The sequence below is a fragment of the Crocodylus porosus genome, unplaced genomic scaffold, assembly GCF_001723895.1.
Source record: "Crocodylus porosus isolate Cpor-Errol unplaced genomic scaffold, CroPor_comp1, whole genome shotgun sequence".
In the NCBI taxonomy this organism is placed as follows: Eukaryota; Metazoa; Chordata; order Crocodylia; family Crocodylidae; genus Crocodylus; species Crocodylus porosus.
This window is the reverse complement of record NW_017728943.1, coordinates 22,641,972-22,661,293: the sequence shown is the minus strand read 5'-3', so window position 1 is coordinate 22,661,293 and position 19,322 is coordinate 22,641,972. Positions and strand designations below refer to the sequence as shown.

Genomic DNA, 19,322 nt, shown 5'->3' with positions numbered 1-19,322 from the left:
CCCCAGTACTCTTTCCTGCCATGGCAGGGGGTCGGACTAGATGATCTGCTCAGGTCCCTTCTGACCCTAGAAACTATGAAACTATGAATCACTAAACCCAGTTTAGAATGGAAAAGCTTTCACAATGATTCCACAGGCAATGACGAAAGCTACCAAGTTAAAAAAAATAATTTGTTTTCATATGGGTTGTTCTCGTTATTGGGGCACTTACAACACTACTCTTTTGAACTAAGGTCCTTGCCTTCTTATCGGTATCCATTCTACATTTTCTGCCCAGTTTGTAACAACCCTTTTTACATCCTCCTTTGAATTACTGGTGCATTCAGACAGAAAGCCACGCTCAGTTGTGCAAAAAGACCACCACACAAATTACAACTATTTTCCCATTTTGATATCTGGATAGTAAATCTATCTGGAGTGAAAACAGCAAGGGTAAAGTACGAAACTTTGGAGTATCAGGGTTTAAACTAAACTTCATAAGTGCCAGGAGTTAACCAGCTTATTCTATAACTACCATTGCAGAGTTCCTTGTCCCTTGTCCTGAAGTGCCTAGTACTAGCCAATCCTGGAGACTCAAGAAGTTTGGCCATTTAACCATTTCAGTGTGAGCTTAAGCTCTCCTTAGCCCTTTTTCCAGATCCTTGCAAGACACAAGGAGATTCATTCAGAAGCGTTAATAGGAAATTATTAAACTTTTAGCAGCAATGCACAAAATCCTTCTTAGTCCACAGATGACAATCATGAAACAGGGGTTTTACCTACCATATTTTCGCTCACATAACTTGCACCTTTCTCCCCCAAATGAGCTGTAGAAAATTGCAGTGCATATTAACATGAGGAAAATGGATTTCCACTGCTCTAGGAATTTGTGGGGGAGGGGATGTTGGGGAGACGTAGCAGTAGCAGCATTAATTGCAGCAGCTCTGGAAGCCATGGCAATTAACGCCACCGCCACGCACTTTTCAGACCCATGGGTTGCTCCCCTTCCCAATCACGCACCAGTTTGGCACGCAACTGGCCTCAGCATGCCAGATCCAACCCAGCGCATGGCTCTGGACCTGGCATGCCAGGTCTGACAGTTTACACTGGCTCCAGAGCCACATGCCAAGTCAGACCCAGTGCACTGAGTCTGGGACTGTATGTCAGGTCTGCAGGTATGTGCTGGTTCCAGGGCAGAGATGCCAACTGTCACTAAATTTACTAACTGTCAGTTTAAAAAAAAATCAGGCCAAAAATGGTTGTCAGTAAAATCTATTAAAAAAAACATTAACCACCAGTAAAAACACTAATCAACAGCAATGTGACTCAAGCTCTTGACAGACAGCACAGCAGTACTACCTGGTATCTTAATGGCAGCAAAGCACCCTGCAGCGAGCACTCTTTCAGCCATGTACTGCTTCTGTATTTGAAGCTACTTATAATATCTCTAGATCAGAGATAGGCTTCTTTGGGGGTCCATTCTGGGATAAGTGAAGTGAGGCTGGCAGAAATATGGCTGGGAGGTAGACTGGGGATGGGGCAGTATGGTGGAGGGTGCAGCCAGGGAGATCAATATGTCAGGGTGAGTAAGGGGCTCCTGGTGGGAAGGGAAGGCAGACTAACCATACTATTTTACTATGGTTAGTGTTCAACACCTAAATTTGAATACAGTTATTCTAACTGGGGTCTGGCAAGAGTTACATTTACATTACATAAAACATACCTATAGATCAGTAAAAACATATAAAAAAAAAGTCTTGCTGTCCATATAAAGCTTGCAGAATGTCAGTAAGAAAAATTTTCTTGGATTGGCAACCCTGCTCTAGAGCCACATGCTGGTTCCTACCCCATGAGCTGCCTCCAGGGGCTGCATTCTGCACCTAGGACCTCATGGTGAGTCTGAGATTGTGAGGTGAGCCTGGGACTGTGGCACTGGCTCTGGAGCCACATGCTGGATCCAGCCTGGACTTGGTGCATAATCTTGGACTTGGTGTGCAGCTCCTGAGGCAGCGCATAAGGTTGCACCCAGCGTGTGGCTCCAGAGCTAGTGTGCAGTGCCAAGTCTGGTGCACAGCCCCACGAGCAGCACATAGGGTCCGTCCCAGCAAATGGCTCTGGAGCCAAGACAGAGCTCCAGATTTGACATGCGGTCCCAGTCTTGATACACTGGGTCCAATCCAGCACATGGTTTTAGAGCCAGAACGCAGGGTTGGATTTACTGCACAGCCTTAGATCCAGCACATCCAGTCAAACTATGGGCCCAACTGATGCACAGGCCTGGCAGCAATGTAGGGAGCAGGCTCAGCTCCCTAGCTGTTGCCATTCACTTATCTCAATTGAAGATTTATTTTTCTCAGAGTCAGAGGGATAGGGCTAGAAGGGACCTTCAGAGGTCATCTAGCCCAAACCTCTGCCTGAAGCAGGATCATCCCTACTCAAACTATCCCATGCAACCATAATCTAAACTCTACATTAGACTACCCTCACGCCTGACACAACATAGACCCAACACCCTCACCTGCCACAGGTCAAGCAGGGGGACCATAGCAGCTAATGTCTTGCTTCTATAAAATGTTGTCAATATACACTCAAGGGGTCCCAGGGAAGAGGCCCAGGCCCCCACTACAGAGGAAGGCAAAAACTCCCACAGCCCATACCAATCTGACCATGGGGAAAGATTCCTTCCTGACCCCAAATACGGTGATTGGTCTGACCTTTAAAAGCCTCTTTTCTTCAAAATCAAGGTGAATAATACATATGGGTACATGCTATATGCAAAAAACATGGTACTATAATTGCTGAAGAGATGCAAGTGCCACTTATGGAATGCAAGAGCAGCAAACAGCATATGCACAACATGCCTAAAGAGCCTCTCTTCCTTCACCTTCAGTGTCACAAGCAGGCATTGTATCCAATCATAATTGAATGTTTTACTATGACAGTTACCAAAAAAAGAAAACAGGAGACTGCTGGGTTTTAAGGTCTCCATTGCTCTTTCAGCATTAGCATCCTGCTGAGATTAATGGAATAGCTCAATTCTGAGAGCCAGTCACATTTAGAGGTTAGCTTCCAATCAGGACAGCAAACCTGATTTCAGAATACAAAAACTGAGAGCTGCAAAAGACAGGTTCTTAGTCTAAGAGTGCAGCATTTTTGTGAAGAATTCCTGAACACTTCCTGACCATAAAGTTATTTACAGTATGAGTATAGCTTTGGGAAACTACCTTTATTCCCTTCAAGGAAGTCAGCACGCAACCAGGTGGCTTTCCATCTTTGCCATAAAGAAACAGACCCAGAACCCTTCCTAACAGGTGTTTTGGTCTATCCAACTGTGCATCCTCAATTCTCTCCTTTAATTTTCAGGCTAAATGGGAAAACCCAGGAGGAAACCACTCCATTCCCCACAAGCCAGGCTTCTGTTATACCCTGGCAATACAGAAAGTAGATTCCTCAAACAGCAGAGCAAGCCTGCACTCATGGTTTCTGTGAAAGTGCATGAAGAGCAAAAGTCCCTACCATGCTGCTGTCTCAGTCCTCAGGGATCTGTATCCCTACAGAGGACAGCCACGAGGTTTACTTGCATTAAAAATAGCTCCAGCCAGCTTGAAGCAGTCCATATAGACTGTTCTATTTTGAGCACGCACAACTTAATGTTAGATCCAAGAACAGAACAACCCAGGTTTTTTACTCATGCCTGATATGAGTCATTACTTTGGCTATTTTTTCCAAGACAGTAGGATAGTACTGTCACCTCAAGCCTATATAATGGCTTTTTACTGCCAAATACTCTAATACTACCATCTCCTCAATGCCAGCACAGAGCAGATGATGAAAGCCACTGTACCTCCTAGCAGAGATACGACCCTTGAGGCTTGTTCAGAACACCAGGTACTATCTACAACTCACAGCCCAAGGAGGGAGAAGCTACATGTTCCTCTATGCAGTTATCAAAACTGCCCCCATTTACCAGATTTTCCAGGGTATAAGGCTGGATATTTCCCTGAAAAAACAAGTCCTTAACTTAAAGATGTGTTTTACATACTGAAGGCATGCCATATATAAAAAAAATAAAGCTACTGTATTAAAGTATTGATCAAAATTCAAGTGAAATTTATGTTAACAAGCTCTCCCTGATCTCAATTTTATCTCTTTATTGGGGGGGGGGCGGGGTGATGTATTTTACACACTGGAAAATATGGCTGATCAATTCTTACTTCCTGCTGCTACGCTGCTTAGATTCCATGTCTACTAAATTAACTTTCCATCCTGCTTCTTTCTTAACCATTTCTTGTGAATTCCTTTGAACATTCTTCTGGGATACCCAAGTGAAAGAAACACTTGTGTGCCCACCCAAGATGTGGGTCAGCAAGCCTCAAAAAGGGAATGCAAAGGGTACCTAAAGTGCCCAAATTCATACCGCAGTTCTGACAACTGTGTCTCTGGGCCAGAACTTCCACTGACTCCATTTTGCCTTCTGCAAAGTAGCATAGCCCAGACCTCTCATGGAATGGTGCCTGAACGTCAACTGGCTAGAAAGCACTTCATAAATACCAAGTTGCTGCTACTAGAATTGCCTGCAGGAAGGCTAATGATATAATACCCTTATTCTCCTGAATAGTTACTAATATCTGCTGCACAAATAAAGCTACATCTCAATTCCAGTATATCCCACACTTTCCCATTACAAATAGCCATACGTTGCCCCTTCCTTTTGCCAGACTCTGTAGCATGCGGATCACTACGCAAAGCTCAGGAGTCCCCTCCTCCAGATTCTCAGGACAACCGATGGAGCAACATTGCCAGCTATCTGTAAATTTACGGACAGCCAGTAAAAAAGTCAGGCTAAAAACACCTGTTTTTAAAATCTGTAAACAACTGAGCTGTCCATAAAAAACACTAAGCAACCAAGCTTGACTGAAGCCCACTGGTTGGAAAGGAGCTGGAGATAAACTGATGAACAAACAAAACAGCAGTACCATCTGGTGTCTGAACAGGAGCACTTCATCCTGCAGGGTGCCTTCTCTCAGGACTTGGTAGATTCTCCCTCTCCAGTCATATGCAGCTGCTGCTGTTGCTGCCATAGCTGTCTGTAATACTGCTGGGTCACAAGTAGGCTTCTTGAGGGTCTGCACTGGGATGGGAGGAGCAAGGCTGGCAGGGGTAAGGCTGGGGGCTGAAGCAGCATGGTATGGGTGTGGTTGGGAGCACCAGGGTATGGGGGCGACTAGGGGACTCTTGTAGTATGTAGCACAGTGTAAAACCCTTGCTGCAGCAAGCAAGGTTGCCAACCCAGTAAGTTCTTTTTACTGCAAACTTTTTACTGATAACCAAACTTTTTTTTTTTTTAAAACTATGGTTGGTGCTAAACCCCCAAATTTGGATCCAACCCTTCAAACAGGGGCCTGGCAACAGAAGAGTTACATTTACGTGACATAAAACATACATCAGTGTCAGAAAAAGTTTTCAAACTGCCAGTAAAAAAAAAAATCTTGACACCCTTCCCTGAAGCATGTCATTTGCTATGTAAGAAGAGATCCCAGGGAGTCTGAGGGCAGCTATGACAGGCATGAGATGCTCATGGCAATAACAGAAACCTACTATAAACAGAAGTCATGAAGGCAGCCAGGAATTTCCTAAGCACTACTAGGCCTATGAACCACTCAGGAAAGGAAAACTGCCTCTCCCAGACCAAGCACATGTCTTTCCAGGGTGACTGGCAAGCTCTCACTTCCAAACACCTGTTCAACCTCACTGTATCCCATTCACCTCCAAGGACCTCACTAAATCCTTAATTAGAACTCATGCCCCATCCTGGTATCCATACATAATAGCAAGCAAGAGAGGATCAGCAGAACGCCAAGCTAGGTCTACTTGGTGGAAGTGCTTCTTTCCCAATTTAGCCCAGAAGACAGTATATCTAACAGAAAGGTCAATCTCAGAACCCCACCAAAAACTTCTGGGTATATGCAAGGGGAAAACACTTCACATTTCAATCTTCATCAGAACTTAACTGCCCGCCCCACCCCCAAAACAAACAAATGCCCAATCCCTGCATGCTCCAGAAGTCCATGCTAAGCGGCAGGGAAACCTGAGTGATCTCATAATGTGCCTTCTGCACAGGTACAGGACACTGTTTTGGAGAAGGCTGGAACCTGATGCCAGTGGGGTTTCCCCCATCTAAACTGGGAACCAGGGTGGGACTATTCCCAACAGGGCACATCTAAGCACTGAGTCCAGTCTAATTTTAAACCCCAGGGCTTCCACCTCTTCTTTTGGACACTGCACAGCAGCCGGACACATCTCACATTCTAGAATACTTTTCTGAGGCTCAACTCCTGCCCTACTTCTTGAGTGAGGAGAGGGAACGGCGGGGGTTCAGCGAGGCTACAGCCAGGCCAGACCGAAAGTTCCCGATCCTGCCCGATCTCAGAAGCTAAAGGCCTGGGTCAGTCCCTGATTTCTGGGCAGCTCACCGACAGCTGCAGCAAAAGCCACCTGTCCTCTAGCCTGCGGTCAGGCCCCCGCACGTGCTCGCCCGCTGCTCCGGCTGCCTCAGGCCTCTGGGGAGAAGGAGGGAGGGAGCGGCGGCCCCTGACGGGGCACCAGAGCGCGTCTGGGGGCGGCAGGCCCCGGCCTCGGCCCCTCTTCCTGCCCCGGCCCCGGTCCCGCGGCACCTACCGACCCGGCGCGGGCACGGGGCGGCCGCCTGCCTGGGCCCCGCGCCGCTCCGGCGAACCCGCGCCAGCGGCAGTCTGGGACTTGTAGTCCGGGCCGTGCGCGCCACCCCGCCGCGGGGCAGCCCTGCCTGCCCCAGCCCGCAGCAGCCCCGCGGCGGGGGTCGCACCGCTGGACGCAGCCCCTCGCTCCGGGCCGTGCCCATCCCTGCCAGCTCCCTGCAGAGCGAGAGAGTAGAAAACTCACCCGGCCCCGGGAGGCCGCGAAAGAGCTCCTCCCCAAGCAGGCGGGAAGTCTCTCGCCTGGTGACGTTTGGAGGCGGGGAGGGGGGCAAATTCAGGAGAGAGGCAACAAAGCAGTGCGGCAGCAGGCAGAGGGAGGCCATTAGCCCCTCCGCACAACATCGTGGGGCTCATCCCAGCCAGGGACAATTGCCCTGTGGCACTCGGGGCCCCAAGACTCTTTGGAGGCCCAAGCAAGGCTGCATTGTTGCCAGCAAAGCAGGGCTACTCGAGAACTCAGACTTCTCCCTCTTGGCTTTGTCCTGGGAAGAGGGGAGGAGAGACAGAAACCAAAGGGCAAGAAAGCCCCAGACCGACTGAGAAGCATCAAAGGACCCCTTCAAAAAGGCCAAGAGAAGCCCTTGGAAGAAGGGACTAAAGGAACTCAGGTCGAGGGCGGTCTCTGGATGTTGAAGCAGCACTTCCTATAGTCTTGTAATCAGTCAGGATTACTGTGCAAGTAACTGCATGCTGGTAAAGCGAGCAAGGCAAGGTTGAACGAATACGGGCATCCATGTGCACCCACACACATGGACAAGCAAATCACACAGGCTTAAGGCAAGGGGCTTTTTGCCTTATCTTGTATTGAACCAACTGTATATTGAGAGACACTGGAAAAGTTTTGGCCATGAAATGCCCTTCTTTGAAGCCAAAAAGGTTGTCTGGTTATAGGGCTGGTTCCATAAAACATACCACCAAAACCCTTACCTCTTGTATGTTTCCTGGACCAGCAACAACTACACCAGCGCTCCAAGCCTTCTGCCGCATGGGCATAACCTAGTCACTGGCCTCTGAGGGCTATCTGGCACAAGCGGTGCCATAGGGATGCAGACTGCAACAGGTGCGTAAACAGGGCATCTAGAGCAGCAAGGATGCTTGGGAGCAGTAGTGACTCCCAGCTGCCTGTGGTGCAACTGTGTGGCTGCAGCACCAGCTGCTATTTTTCCAGTCCCCTCCCCATCCCAAACTGGGGCCTGGGGTTGGTGCCCTGGTCACCCTGCACTTTAGAAGTGCCCTCACTAAAGTTTAATTGTGACTTCTAATCCCAGCCTTAGTTACTCTCCTGTACCACAGGCTGGCCTAGCCCAGCATCCACTCTCTCACAGCCAAGAGCTCTGCTTTGTATCCTCTCGTGACACCCTGGTTATGAATCTACACCCTACACTCCTATTCCTTTGGTCACCTCCTGCTGTCCCAAGACATCCACTACCACGCTTTTAGTGGTCCCCTCCTGGCCATTGAGGGCGGCTGGTAGCTCAGATGGGCCTCGCCCCAGTGTTATGATGATACAAAAATACACCTGTTTTTCGCACCGTAAGGAAGACCGTCTTCCTGTTCCGCAGACGGCCACTCACCCCTGCAGGCAGCCGCGGCGCGGAACGCGGACGTGAGCTCTGACACCGAGCCCGCCCGCCGCCTCGGGCGCGCGACTACAAGACCCAAAGCCCCCCTCTGTGACACTACCCACATGGGATAATGATGTCCTTCCGCTTCCGGTACGGAACAGGAAGTCTTTTCCAGTTCCGGGAAGGACTCGCGGCAGGTGGGCGTTCCCTTCCTCTCCTCGCGGGCGGGGGCTGCGGGTTGTAACGCGGTGCCTCCCCCCTTCCCCCCGGCCCGCGCGCTGGCGCATGGACGTGGCACTGGGGCTTGCTCAGGGAATGGGGCCGGAGCGCGTCTGCCCGAACCAGCACGAGGACGCGGGGCCGCAGGAGGCCCCCGAGGGCGTCCCAGACCCCGTCGGGGACTGGAGCGGCGAGGAGCCGGAGGAGGAGGAGGAGGAGGAGGAGGAGAGCGGTGGCTACTTGTACCAGCCTCTGAACCAGGATCCGGAGCAGGGGCCCTGGGAGCAGAGCCCGCCCGCGGCTGAGGAGGCGACGGGCAGCACGGAGCCAACCCCCGGCATCCAGGAGCGGCTGCAGGTAGCGCGGAGCTGTCGGGGGCGGGGGTACAGGTGCATCCAAGGGAGGGACACTTATCTGGTGGGATGGGACTTCAGCTGCCACAGGCGACAACGATGACATGCGAAAGGCGTTGGGAGGAAGCAAAAATCGGAGAAACCAGCGCCTCCACGTGAGGCTTGCATGCTTTGGGAAGGTGTCCCCGAAGGCTGCAGCAGGGTCTGAGCCCTCCCACTGCTCCTTGGGAACACTTCCTGAATCACATAACTCGACCTGTGTAGCCCAGGCCTCAGCACATTGTATTTGCAGACTTGTGTCATTCTTTTCACAGATAACATGAGTTTCTGCAGCACTTGTTTCTGGTGCAGCCAGGAGCAAATGCAATGTCTTCACAACTTAGCTCTGTTGCTTGCTTTGCCCCCTGCAGCTGTTCAGAGAGAGTGATGGAAACCAGACTGTTCTGTAGCCTGTGCTAAGAAAATGTGTGTTCTGTTGCTTTTAGCAGCCAGACACTATCTAAACTGTAGGGTTGTGCTACCAATTCTGTGCTGAGAGCCTCTTCCTCCTCTCAAGAGGTGGAGACTCCTACTTCAGAATATATGCAGCCAGGCACCAGCTCCTGGAGATGATCCAAAGGGGAGAAGGGGCCCAGAGGCAGTGTTTCAGAAAGTGTAGCCAGTAGACTGCAGATAGTTCCTGGATTGGTTCCTCTGGAAAGACTGCTCTGTAAACAAGTGAGCATGCATTGCTGGTTGGACTGGACTGGGAAGACTCTGGGTTCAAGCCCTACTAATGTTTTGTGATGAAGAGAGGAGGGGGCAAAGGAAAATAGCATTAGGACCCTGGACTGACTGTTGGAATGACTCCATGATGCAAATAACTTGAATCTTGTGTTAGCCAAAAATGCAACAGTGCAGTATTAACTGTAGCTTTCTTTACAAAAGCAAGAGTAGACTTGAGGTGCAGGTGACTGACATGATGAGCAGAGCGGGCAGATACTTGTCAACTTCTGATCCTTTTGAAGCTTGCTAAGCCAGGGCTGACCAAGCTCTGGCCTAGAGCTGTGTCATCCAGCCTGCAGGGCTCCCCATGGGTCTAGACCATTGGTGGTAGGGTAGTGGTGGAAGCATCAATGCATTGCTGCCATTGCCTGTCCTGCTGCCAAACTTCTAGACCCATAGGGAGCTCTTCAGGTCAGATGGTGATGTGGCTCTGAGTGCCAAATTGGGCCAGTGTACCAGGGTAGGGAGTCAGATGAGTTCGACACCACTGGACTAAACCAGTACTCCTAGGAGAGAATTCTCATCCATAAAGGTATAACACTTGCTTGCAGGGGTTGAATGCTTTAAGATGCAGCTAATGACTTGTAGGCCCTTTGGGTGAGACAGATGCTACACTTTTTAAATATTAAAGGCTTGAAAATGTTTCAGAAACTTAGCATTTCAGCTGTTGAACAGGCATCTCATCCCTGCTGGAGTGCTTCAAAATAGCTCCTTGGCTACATGCAAGCAACACCTTCTCCAGCAAGGGGACTGTGGTGATTTGCAGTATGGAGGGTGGAGCACTGTGATTCCCCCCGTCCCCTGCTACATCACCATAAGGATGACAAAGTATGCAGTATACAAGAAGTAATGCTGTCTTAAGTAGTTCCTCATTCCAAGAGATTTTTGGAGTACTTGAAAGGCACTTGAAATTATTCAAATATGATGTCTGCTTACACTTTTTCACCAGCTTTAACCCCTGCTGAGCTGGGGAAGCGTTAAAATTTTCCTATGTGATAAATATTTAGACTTGGCCTCTAAATAAGATGACATAGTTCTGGATTCCATGTCACAAATGCGATGTGATGCTCTCCATTAGACTATATGCTCTTTAGAGCAGGGCCTGTCTCTTCTTGTATGTTTGTACCACTTCTGGCATAAACAGACATGCTTGCATTGGGCTCTCTAGTGGCAGGTGCTGCAACAGTAGTTAATTGCACTATCATCCTGAGAGCTAATAGTGGTGACAGCAACATGCAAGGGGAGGTGGAGAAAGAACCAAGCTGAAAGAGCTGCAAATCATGACTTTTCTTTAAGAAAAGAAAAATCTACAATCTGTGAGTTTGGAGCCACGAAGTGGTGGTTTTGTGTTGTTGAATTCTGGGATTGGAAGTATTGGGAAGAGTACTGAGGCAGGGAGGTGTTTCAGGAGAGTGTGCACTGAGGAGCTTGGTGCCTGAGATGTGCCATAGTGAGAATGCCAAAGGGGTGAGGGCAGGAGGAGATGCTAGGGGAGAATGCAGCAGGGAATCTTTGTTTCTATCCTGGTCTTTGAAACTTACAAAGATTTTGTGTGCTGCAGATGATGAGGCTGCACCTGCCAGATCCTCCAGTGGATAGCGAGGATGAGGAGGAGGCAGTGGCAGGAGCTGGAGCTCGGGGCAATCAGAGCTCCATACCTATGGATCCAGGTAATAGAACCTCATTTTTTTTCCCCTTCATTCCACACTGGAACCAAGCTTTTGAGGGGGCTGGAGAAAATCAGCTCCCTCCTTGTGGGTGGTATATCAAAATAGAGCTGAGCTCCCAGCCTTCTGTATGAAGGCTTTGAGGTTGCATGCTACTCACTACTGGGATGGCTAGTTTCATGCTGTGACTTTGTTTGGTTTTAGAACATGTGGAATTGGTGAAAAGAACAATGGCCAGTGTGAAACTCCCTAGCTTGGGAATCCCAGCGTGGGCCAGTGAAATCTCAGATGAGCAGTGGAAGGACATGGTACAGCGCACCCTGCAAGCCAGACAGAATCGTAGCATCTCTGCGCCTGAATGGAAGTGAAGTGCAGAGCCAGTGCCAGGAGCCTGGCTGGAAAGCCCACAGTGCTGAGTAAATAGCGCTACCTATCTCCCCACTTCCACATCCAGTTAAGTGTGGGAGGCAGATGACAGCCTCTTCTTATTCTCTAAACTGGTCAACAACATGGGTTAGTTACCCACAAGCACAAGAGTGCTAATTTCTCTTTGGACTGTTTAACACTAAACCCATTGCTTTCCTTCTTCCCCTCTTCAGCCTCTGGGTGACTTTGTTGGTTCTTGTGGTGTCCTTGCATCGGCTCTGTAGTAGTGCTCTGGCTCTGCTTTCCTCAGTCCACAGGCTCTAGCCAGGTCAGCCAGTGAGGAATGCTGGACTCATACTAGATCCTCTATGATCCTTCTTTGTGGAGGGGGGAAAAGTAGTTGTTTTTGTTTTTCCCAGCCATGTATGTGCTGACCCTGTCCGCAGAGGACAGACATCTGTACAGTGCCATGTCACATGCCCTGGAGTCTAGTGTGCTGTCTTTTCAAGAGATCCATTTTTATTTAGTTCTGTACATATAGGGACATCTGTACAAAATTCAACACTTTCATACTATGTAATGCTCTACTGAAAATAAAGTACACCATATGTACATATGAACTGTAAGCAGCTTAATACTTGTGTCCAGGGGGTAAATGCATTGTTTAGTTTTGCTTTGCCCTCCCGAGGAGAGAGCTATGTGATAAGTGGAAGAGGCAGCTCCAACTCTGTCCATGTGGCTGAGAGGTGGGGAGGGCATGGGGAGAAGTCAGTGCTAATGGCAGGGAACAAATGTACAAAAACAAGCTATGGTGTGGCAGACAATGCCCAAGAGCTGCATGTGTCACAACAGTTCTATAGAGGTGTCAAATGCATTTAAACCTTTCTCACACCACCCCCACCACTCAGCTTTCCCGGACAGTGAAATTAATAGGCAAACTAAATGTCATGTGATAGTGCTAAGCATAAAAGACTCCCTGACCCAAAACAAGATTTAGAGAAGTGGAAATAAGCCAGACAGCTGCAGTACAAAACTCAAATGGAAAAGGTAGTGGTGCTCTACTCTTTACAAATAGGGTGGGGTAACTTATTTTTCCCTGTCTTTCCCCCAGTGAATCTAGCAGGAACTAGAGTCCAGCCAGAGACCAAATCTAGCCTGGAATGCAGCAACTGCCAACTCCATCTCTTCCATTGTCAAAGTGCTTCCCTGCTGTGGGCCCAGGCCTCCAACTTGCACTGCCTGCTTCTCAGTCAGGGCAGCTAGTGGCACCTTCCATAGCACAGCAGAGATGAGTTGACAGATATAGTGATACCACACCAAGGCCCACCAGGCATATTAGTTCCTCCATGGTTGTAGGTTCCTTTTGTAAGTTGCAAGAGGGAAGGAGGAGGAGAGGATTGTTGGGATTTAGCAAGTCCTCTGCACCCCTTCCCCACCACTTTCTTTGTAGCAAAGTGAAAGCCACACCGTTATAAGCAGCCATATGCCGAACACCATGCCAGGCACAGGGCACATATTTTACAACTGGTTGTGAACTCTTATTCATGCTGAAGGTAGAAACTTCTCCAGCATGTAATTCGTGGGTCACTAGATGATTTAGCCCACAGGATAAAGCAGATGGGTGGTGCTGTTCTATTTGTACTGAGAATCTTTAGAAAATTAGAGAACTTCCTTAATTAGGGTGTCATTTTCCATCCTCTGGCCAACAAAGGCAAGTCTGGCAACGACAAAGGGATTTCAAAGGAAAAGAATGAGCTGGTGTGGAAGGAATGACTGACTTGGGAGGAAAGAGCTGACTATAGTCAGAGAGTTAATAGTGTATGTGTGAAGGGTTTAAACAAGGAAGAAGAACTTTAACATGAGTTGTGCAGGATAGGAGTAAGAGTCCTGGTGGGGGGATTAATGAAGGGAAAAGATGGGTTGAATGTGAGTAGCAAAAGGTATGCGTTTAGGGAGAAAGCTCTCATGGGAGCACCTGTCACTAAGGAAGTAAAGCTGGAGAGTAGAATATGCCAGCAGAGGACATGATCCACAAGGATTTTTCCTTCTGTGATTTTTTTTTTTTTTTCCATGATTCTGGAAGGCAACTCTTAGACCAGTAGCAACAGTGCTGCTGCTGACTCACTCAGGAGCTATGTTATAAGAAAGAAGGCCAGCATTTTATTAAAAATAAGTAATGGAGAACAGTGAATTTACCCTGCCCATAAAAAACATCTTTTCCAGGCAAGGGGGACATCTGGAGCACAACGCTCAAGAGAACTGCCCAAACACTATAGCATACTAACCACTAGCCAGGATGAAGGCCCTGGGCTACTGGCAGATACAGTCCTACTTATAAAAGCTGGTCCCTGATGTGCTACATAAGAACTAGCAAGGGTCCCAGACTGCCATGGATGCCACAATAGAGTTCAGCTGAGATAGCTAACTAAGCTTGTACAGATAGGGCAAGATGAACCCTCTTTATAGCACCTGCAGAAGCAACTGATTCCTAATAATTAGGTCTATGACCCCAAAGCACAGAGACAACTGAATACTCACAAGCTTACCCTGGGCCCATAACACATGCCTGTCACTTGACTTGCAGTGAGTTACAACAATCGGCACAAGCTTCCTGGACACCTTGGCCTGCATACAGATAGGATGCAGATGCAATATGGCAACAAAAGGAGATCAGTTCCACTTCTGAGTTGATTCAGCAGAGGAGTAATATTCACCCTTTGGTGACTGCCTGGGAATAGCACATTAAGTTTGGGGCCCCTCATTTCCTCAGTGGTACTGACAAGCTTTCAGAAACTGAGGAGAAAAACAAAAAGTCTGAAGGAATGGACGGAATTGCTCCTTAGAATAGCCTGGATGACACGCATCTTATAGGGAACTTTCTAAAGGAAAGAGGGTGAGACTGATTGCTTTAGGGATAGGAGGAACCTATCCTTACATTTAGTAGCATTTGTGCCTACATAATGCTTTCATCTGGACATTACAAAGTACTTCATCCAGGAAAGAATTAGCCTCACATCACAGAAAGGAGAACAGAATGGAGGGACTCCATTAAGGAGGACCAAGCAAGGCTTCTGCTACATGAGACAATTGAACTTGAGGAATCATTGCCCAAAGGCAGAGGTGAAAATCCACTTCTAAAATGGGACATCTAGAATGTGACTGGAGGCAGCCTTTGAGAACCCACTTCTTGAATTATCCTGTCCAAATGAAGAACAAGATCCAAACCACTTGAGCATCTGCTGTCTTTCAGTTCTGGGGCTCTCTGCTGTACATGTGGTACAGGGCTGTGCATGGAGGGTAATACATGGGCAGGGAAGAACCACATTGTATTTTATGGCTGGAAAATTCAGTCCAGACATAGAATTCAAGAGGCTTTGGTCCCAGGCTGTGGTTTGGTTCAGTAAGCAGCAGGAAATTATATTATTCCTGCCTGGAATGATATAGACATGGACGGGGTGAACTCCCTTTGCACGTGCACACAAAAAACAGCCTTAGAGGAAAAAGCAGGAGGATGTGACAAAGTGATGAGATACAAGGTACAACGTAAAACCAAATCTACCCTGAAGGCATGAGAATGGGGTGGAGGACAGGCACAGCTCACCATGTTCATTCCCTAGTTATACATTAGAACCAAGTGCATTTTTGTGTAACCCCTGGGGGGAGCAAAGGGGGCCAGGCCTCCCAGGGCAGTTCCCTAGCCCGTCAGAGCGCTTCCTGGCTTGAGGTGAGGAATTCTTCTGCTCTCTTGTGGGCCTCCAGGGCTTTTATAGTATAGACATCCTGAGGAAGCTCAGATTTCCGATGCAGCAAAACTTTCTCCTTCTTTATGTCTTTCAGCATCTACAGACAAACCGAAGAGTGTCAGTGACCAGTTCAGGGGGGTTAGAAGGGGGCTGGCTGGCCCCTTCATCCTGCAGGAACATGGGTGAAGAGGGAAAGGGTCACATGACCCAAGGTCCTCTCCTTTTCCCAGCCCTGAAAAGCAGCTCCAACCCAGGTGCCCCAGGCCTTACCTGGTCAGTCCCCTTCCAAAGGGAGAGACACATGATCAGTAATACTGATCCTACTCAGAGCTCCCTACGCTCATGGAGACCCTGCTTGCCAGAGTGAGATTCTGCCCTTGTTCCCCACCAGCCCCATGTCTAGCTGTAGACATGGTATACTCTCCCTAGTCTCACACATGGTCTTAGTAAAAAGCCTTGGAAAGTCTCGGCAAGACTCCTGTCTTGGGTAGCAAAGCTATCCAGAACTCTAACAGCTAACATTAATTTCTGGAATTTCAGGGTTTAGGCCAGTCTCTAAGACTTAGGATTAGGCTGGGTGGTGGGGGTCTCACAGTTTCATGTGAAGTAGCCATGCTGGATACTGGATTACGCAGACCTGTGTCTGACCCAGTTTGGCAGTTTCTATGTTCTAAACACACCCATCTACTGTGGAGTGACCTCTTTTGAGAAAACATACCAAGAAATTGAACTCAGTCACCTGCACGGCTTCTGTCTCCATTGTTTTCTTCAGTAGCTGTATATCCTCTGCAGTTGGGGTCTCTGTCTCCATGCAGTAAACAGGAGGCAAAGGTGGAGGTGCATAAAACATGGGGTACTGCAGGAACACAAGCAGTCAGGGTCAGTATACAGCCTTACTGTGCCCAGGAACCAGAACCCATTTTCTACCCCTAAATCTGAATAGGGCCCCACTGAATATCATATACCACCACTAGACCTGCACAGCCTCCCTCTATACAAGATATGCCTAGAAAATGCACCACTAGGTCATGGTACATAGCCCACACAGGCAAGCCAGCAGGGCTGTGTATATTCCTCAGTCTGGAACACGCCTGCCCTCTGCTCCCAGGATGCTGGCAGAGCAGTGGGGTAAGTGCTATGTTTTCTGTCTAAGCAGGGGCAGAACACTATGCTCAGTGACCACAAAGACACCTGGCTTTCCAGATGACCACTCTTATATCAGAGGGTGAATGCAACATCTTGGAGTCTGCCAAGTAGTGGGGATAACTTCAGTATCCTCAGGAAATTGGGGTCCATGACAACAGAAGGGGACAGGAATGCAGGTGACCATGTACTGCTCTGTGCCTGGCCAGCATTTCCTCCAGAAAGAAGCCAAGGAAGCAGGTACTGAGCTCCAACATACTTGTTGTCCATTCCATATGATTTTTCACCATTACCTGGGGATTCAGCCTGGCCAGCTCCTCAATCTTCTGCCACATCTCTACTCGCTCTTTCATCCTGAACCTCCCTCTGCAAAGGAAGTGAAGAAGTTAAACTGGGAGGAGTGACAAACAGATGTCAGACAGTCCTTAACTGTATGGGTTGGCTAGACCACTACCCAGGGGCACAGCTGGCAGCAAGTAGATTGAATGGTGGTTGAGTTTAAATCGGAGCAGAAAAGCCTGCCAACCCTGTGCTAATACCAGTTTGAACTTATTTGTCCTGATTCCCTACAGTCCCAGCACTGGTCTGTCCTGCTGTACCAACCAAGCACAAGATCCCCTTTGGCCCAGGCCTGCTCTTTCATGCTGCCCAAGACCAGCTGTTACACCAGAGCAAGGTCTGAGAAGTGCATGGGGTGGGGGGGAATATAAAAAAACATTTGTAAAGTTTAAGGCTCATCAGCTCATCTAGTCTGAATGCTACATAACCCAGAATATTCTACTTCACCTGGTTATCTCCATATTGTGATCACTGATTTCTGTTGGACTACAACCATATCTTCAAGTCATGAAGTTGTGGAAATCTTCAACAGATGGAGGAATTGATATGATCCTCAGTAGTTTGTGCCTTTACTGCTAAAATTCTGGACTATATTTCTCATTTGAAATGATCTGACTCTAGGTTCCAGCCACGGGCTCCTGTTGCCTTCCTCTGATAAACTGAGAACATTTTTATTACCTGTTAATATTTTATTTTATTATCCTATGGAAATTGTTACATACTGCAATCAAATCACCTCTCCATCTTTTTTGTGTGTGTAAACAGTCTATGAATAAATTTAGGCTGAGAATTAGGTACCTTTTTTTAAATACAAGAGCAGTGAGGTTCTGAATTAGCTTCCCAATAAGAGTACAGGGGAGAGGAAAGGGGGAAGGGGGCAAAAAACCTAATTAGTTGCACGAAGGAGCTCAATGAGCTATGCAAGGACTTACACCATGCAGTGCCTGTGACAGCAGGAACTGAACTCAATGATCTGGGAGCTCCCTTCCGGTCCTACATTCCTAAGTTCTTTGGCTTGATCAGCCAAAGCAGATTGAGTTTCCCACTGGAAGGCATGTTTTTCAGCTCCAGAATAATTCTGGGGGCTCCTTTCCATACTTGCTATTTTGACGTTTTTAAAAAATGGGAGCATCAGACCTGTGTGCATGGACTCTGATGTTGATTTCACCAGATGCACCTACACAAGACACTTACTGTGGAGCCGCCCAATTAGCTCCACAGTAAACATTTCAATGTCTACACATGCAGCCCTATTAGGCTGCAGGAAACTAATAAAACTCTATCGCAGGATAGTACTTGTAAATACAAGTACTATCCCGCTGCAGGTTTTTTTTGTGTGCATCAACACATATATAGAGACTGATCCAGCTAGCTGACGCATGAGGGTGCTTCAGCATGGGGGAAACTTGCTGGTTAGCCCTGTACCAGAGCATCCTCATATCCCAGCCAGCCCCCTGCAGCATTTTAAGCCAGGTCAGAGCAATCCCAAGCTAGCAGGTTGACCCCTGGGGTCCCTGCCATCTGGGGCTGCTCCAACTTGGCCCAACATGCTGTGGTTCCAAGTGCACATGGAAAGGCAGCAGCCAGGAGCAATAAACTCTGGTGTGGTAAGCATCAGAGTTTGTGTCACATTAATATAGGGGTGGGCAAAATGCAGCTCAGGGGCCAGATGCAGCCCGCCAGGCCATTCTATTCAGCCTGCAGGGCCCCTAAAAAATTTAGAAAATTAATATTTATCTGCCCCTGCCTGCCTATCATGTGGCCCTCAATGGCTTGCCAAAACTCACCCTCTGGCCAAAATAATTACCCACCCCCGCATTAATATGCATGTGTAGATGTGTAATGCTGCACACAGAAGTAATACTACTTCCATGCTCCAACCTTCTACCTCCCTGTCTGTACTGCCAGAGTATACTGCCCTGTTTTGCCACAGCCTTGCATTGAGATCTCAAGTTCAGTTGTTAATGCACAAGGCCCTTACACTTTTTTTAAGTGCCCCTGCTTTCCACAAGACATTCTCTAGCTACAACCTCACATTTGAATGGGCCAGTTTACTAAGTAATCCTGATCAGTCCATATGATTGCTTCATCCTCCTCATTTATCACTCTGCCACTCTGTTCATGTGCAGTTTTTCAGCAGTGGTTTTATATCTATTGCCAAGAAATGCTGATAGCAGTCATAGGTGGCAGAAGGCCGGGGCTAAGCGTGCTCAGCCCCACCAAACACGGGACAGTTGGTAGAGCTGCAAGGCAGCCCGGCCACAGGCTCTGGGCGGCTGCAGCAGGGGCTGAGGTGGGGTGAACACACAGCCAGGATTGCAGCCTGTGTGTGGATCACTGGCTGCCCAGCACAGCAGGCAAGTACCAGCTTATTCTGTGAAGGCGAAGGTGCTGTGGGGCAGATCTAGGCCCCCACAGTGAGGGAGCCTGCAGGGCACAGACAGGG

General features: G+C 48.4%; 3 protein-coding genes across 9 annotated transcripts in view; 1 reads left to right on the top strand and 2 right to left on the bottom strand.

The window, feature by feature from the left end:
• Positions 1-6,721, bottom strand: part of KLHDC3 (kelch domain containing 3) — a 51,771-nt gene extending 45,050 nt beyond the window's left edge. For 2 of the 5 annotated variants that reach the window (XM_019549008.1, XM_019549012.1), the window contains exon 1: positions 6,453-6,557. The gene's annotated coding sequence lies outside the window, so the exon portion shown is untranslated. Of the gene's footprint in view, positions 1-6,452; positions 6,559-6,657 lie in introns of those variants that run through there. The other 3 variants (XM_019549009.1, XM_019549011.1, XM_019549010.1) reach the window with 3 other exon arrangements.
• The window catches only part of PPP2R5D (protein phosphatase 2 regulatory subunit B'delta), a 1,176,261-nt gene that overhangs the window by 1,098,570 nt on the left and 58,369 nt on the right, over positions 1-19,322 (bottom strand). For 2 of the 3 annotated variants that reach the window (XM_019548998.1, XM_019548995.1), the window contains 3 exons: positions 16,831-16,903; positions 16,134-16,250; positions 12,149-15,491 (listed from right to left, as the gene is read on the bottom strand). The exons of the other annotated variant lie outside the window; for it this stretch is intronic. In XM_019548998.1, the coding sequence (XP_019404543.1) occupies positions 15,354-15,491; positions 16,134-16,250; positions 16,831-16,903 (328 nt within the window). In that variant the 3' untranslated portion in view covers positions 12,149-15,353. Of the gene's footprint in view, positions 1-12,148; positions 15,492-16,133; positions 16,251-16,830; positions 16,904-19,322 lie in introns of those variants that run through there. 3 annotated transcript variants of the gene reach the window in all.
• On the top strand, positions 8,473-12,265 carry MEA1 (male-enhanced antigen 1). The gene is made up of 3 exons (XM_019549018.1): positions 8,473-8,857; positions 11,180-11,288; positions 11,490-12,265. The coding sequence occupies exons 1-3, from the start codon at positions 8,567-8,569 to the stop codon at positions 11,651-11,653; spliced, it is 564 nt and encodes a 187-aa protein (XP_019404563.1). The 5' UTR covers positions 8,473-8,566; the 3' UTR covers positions 11,654-12,265.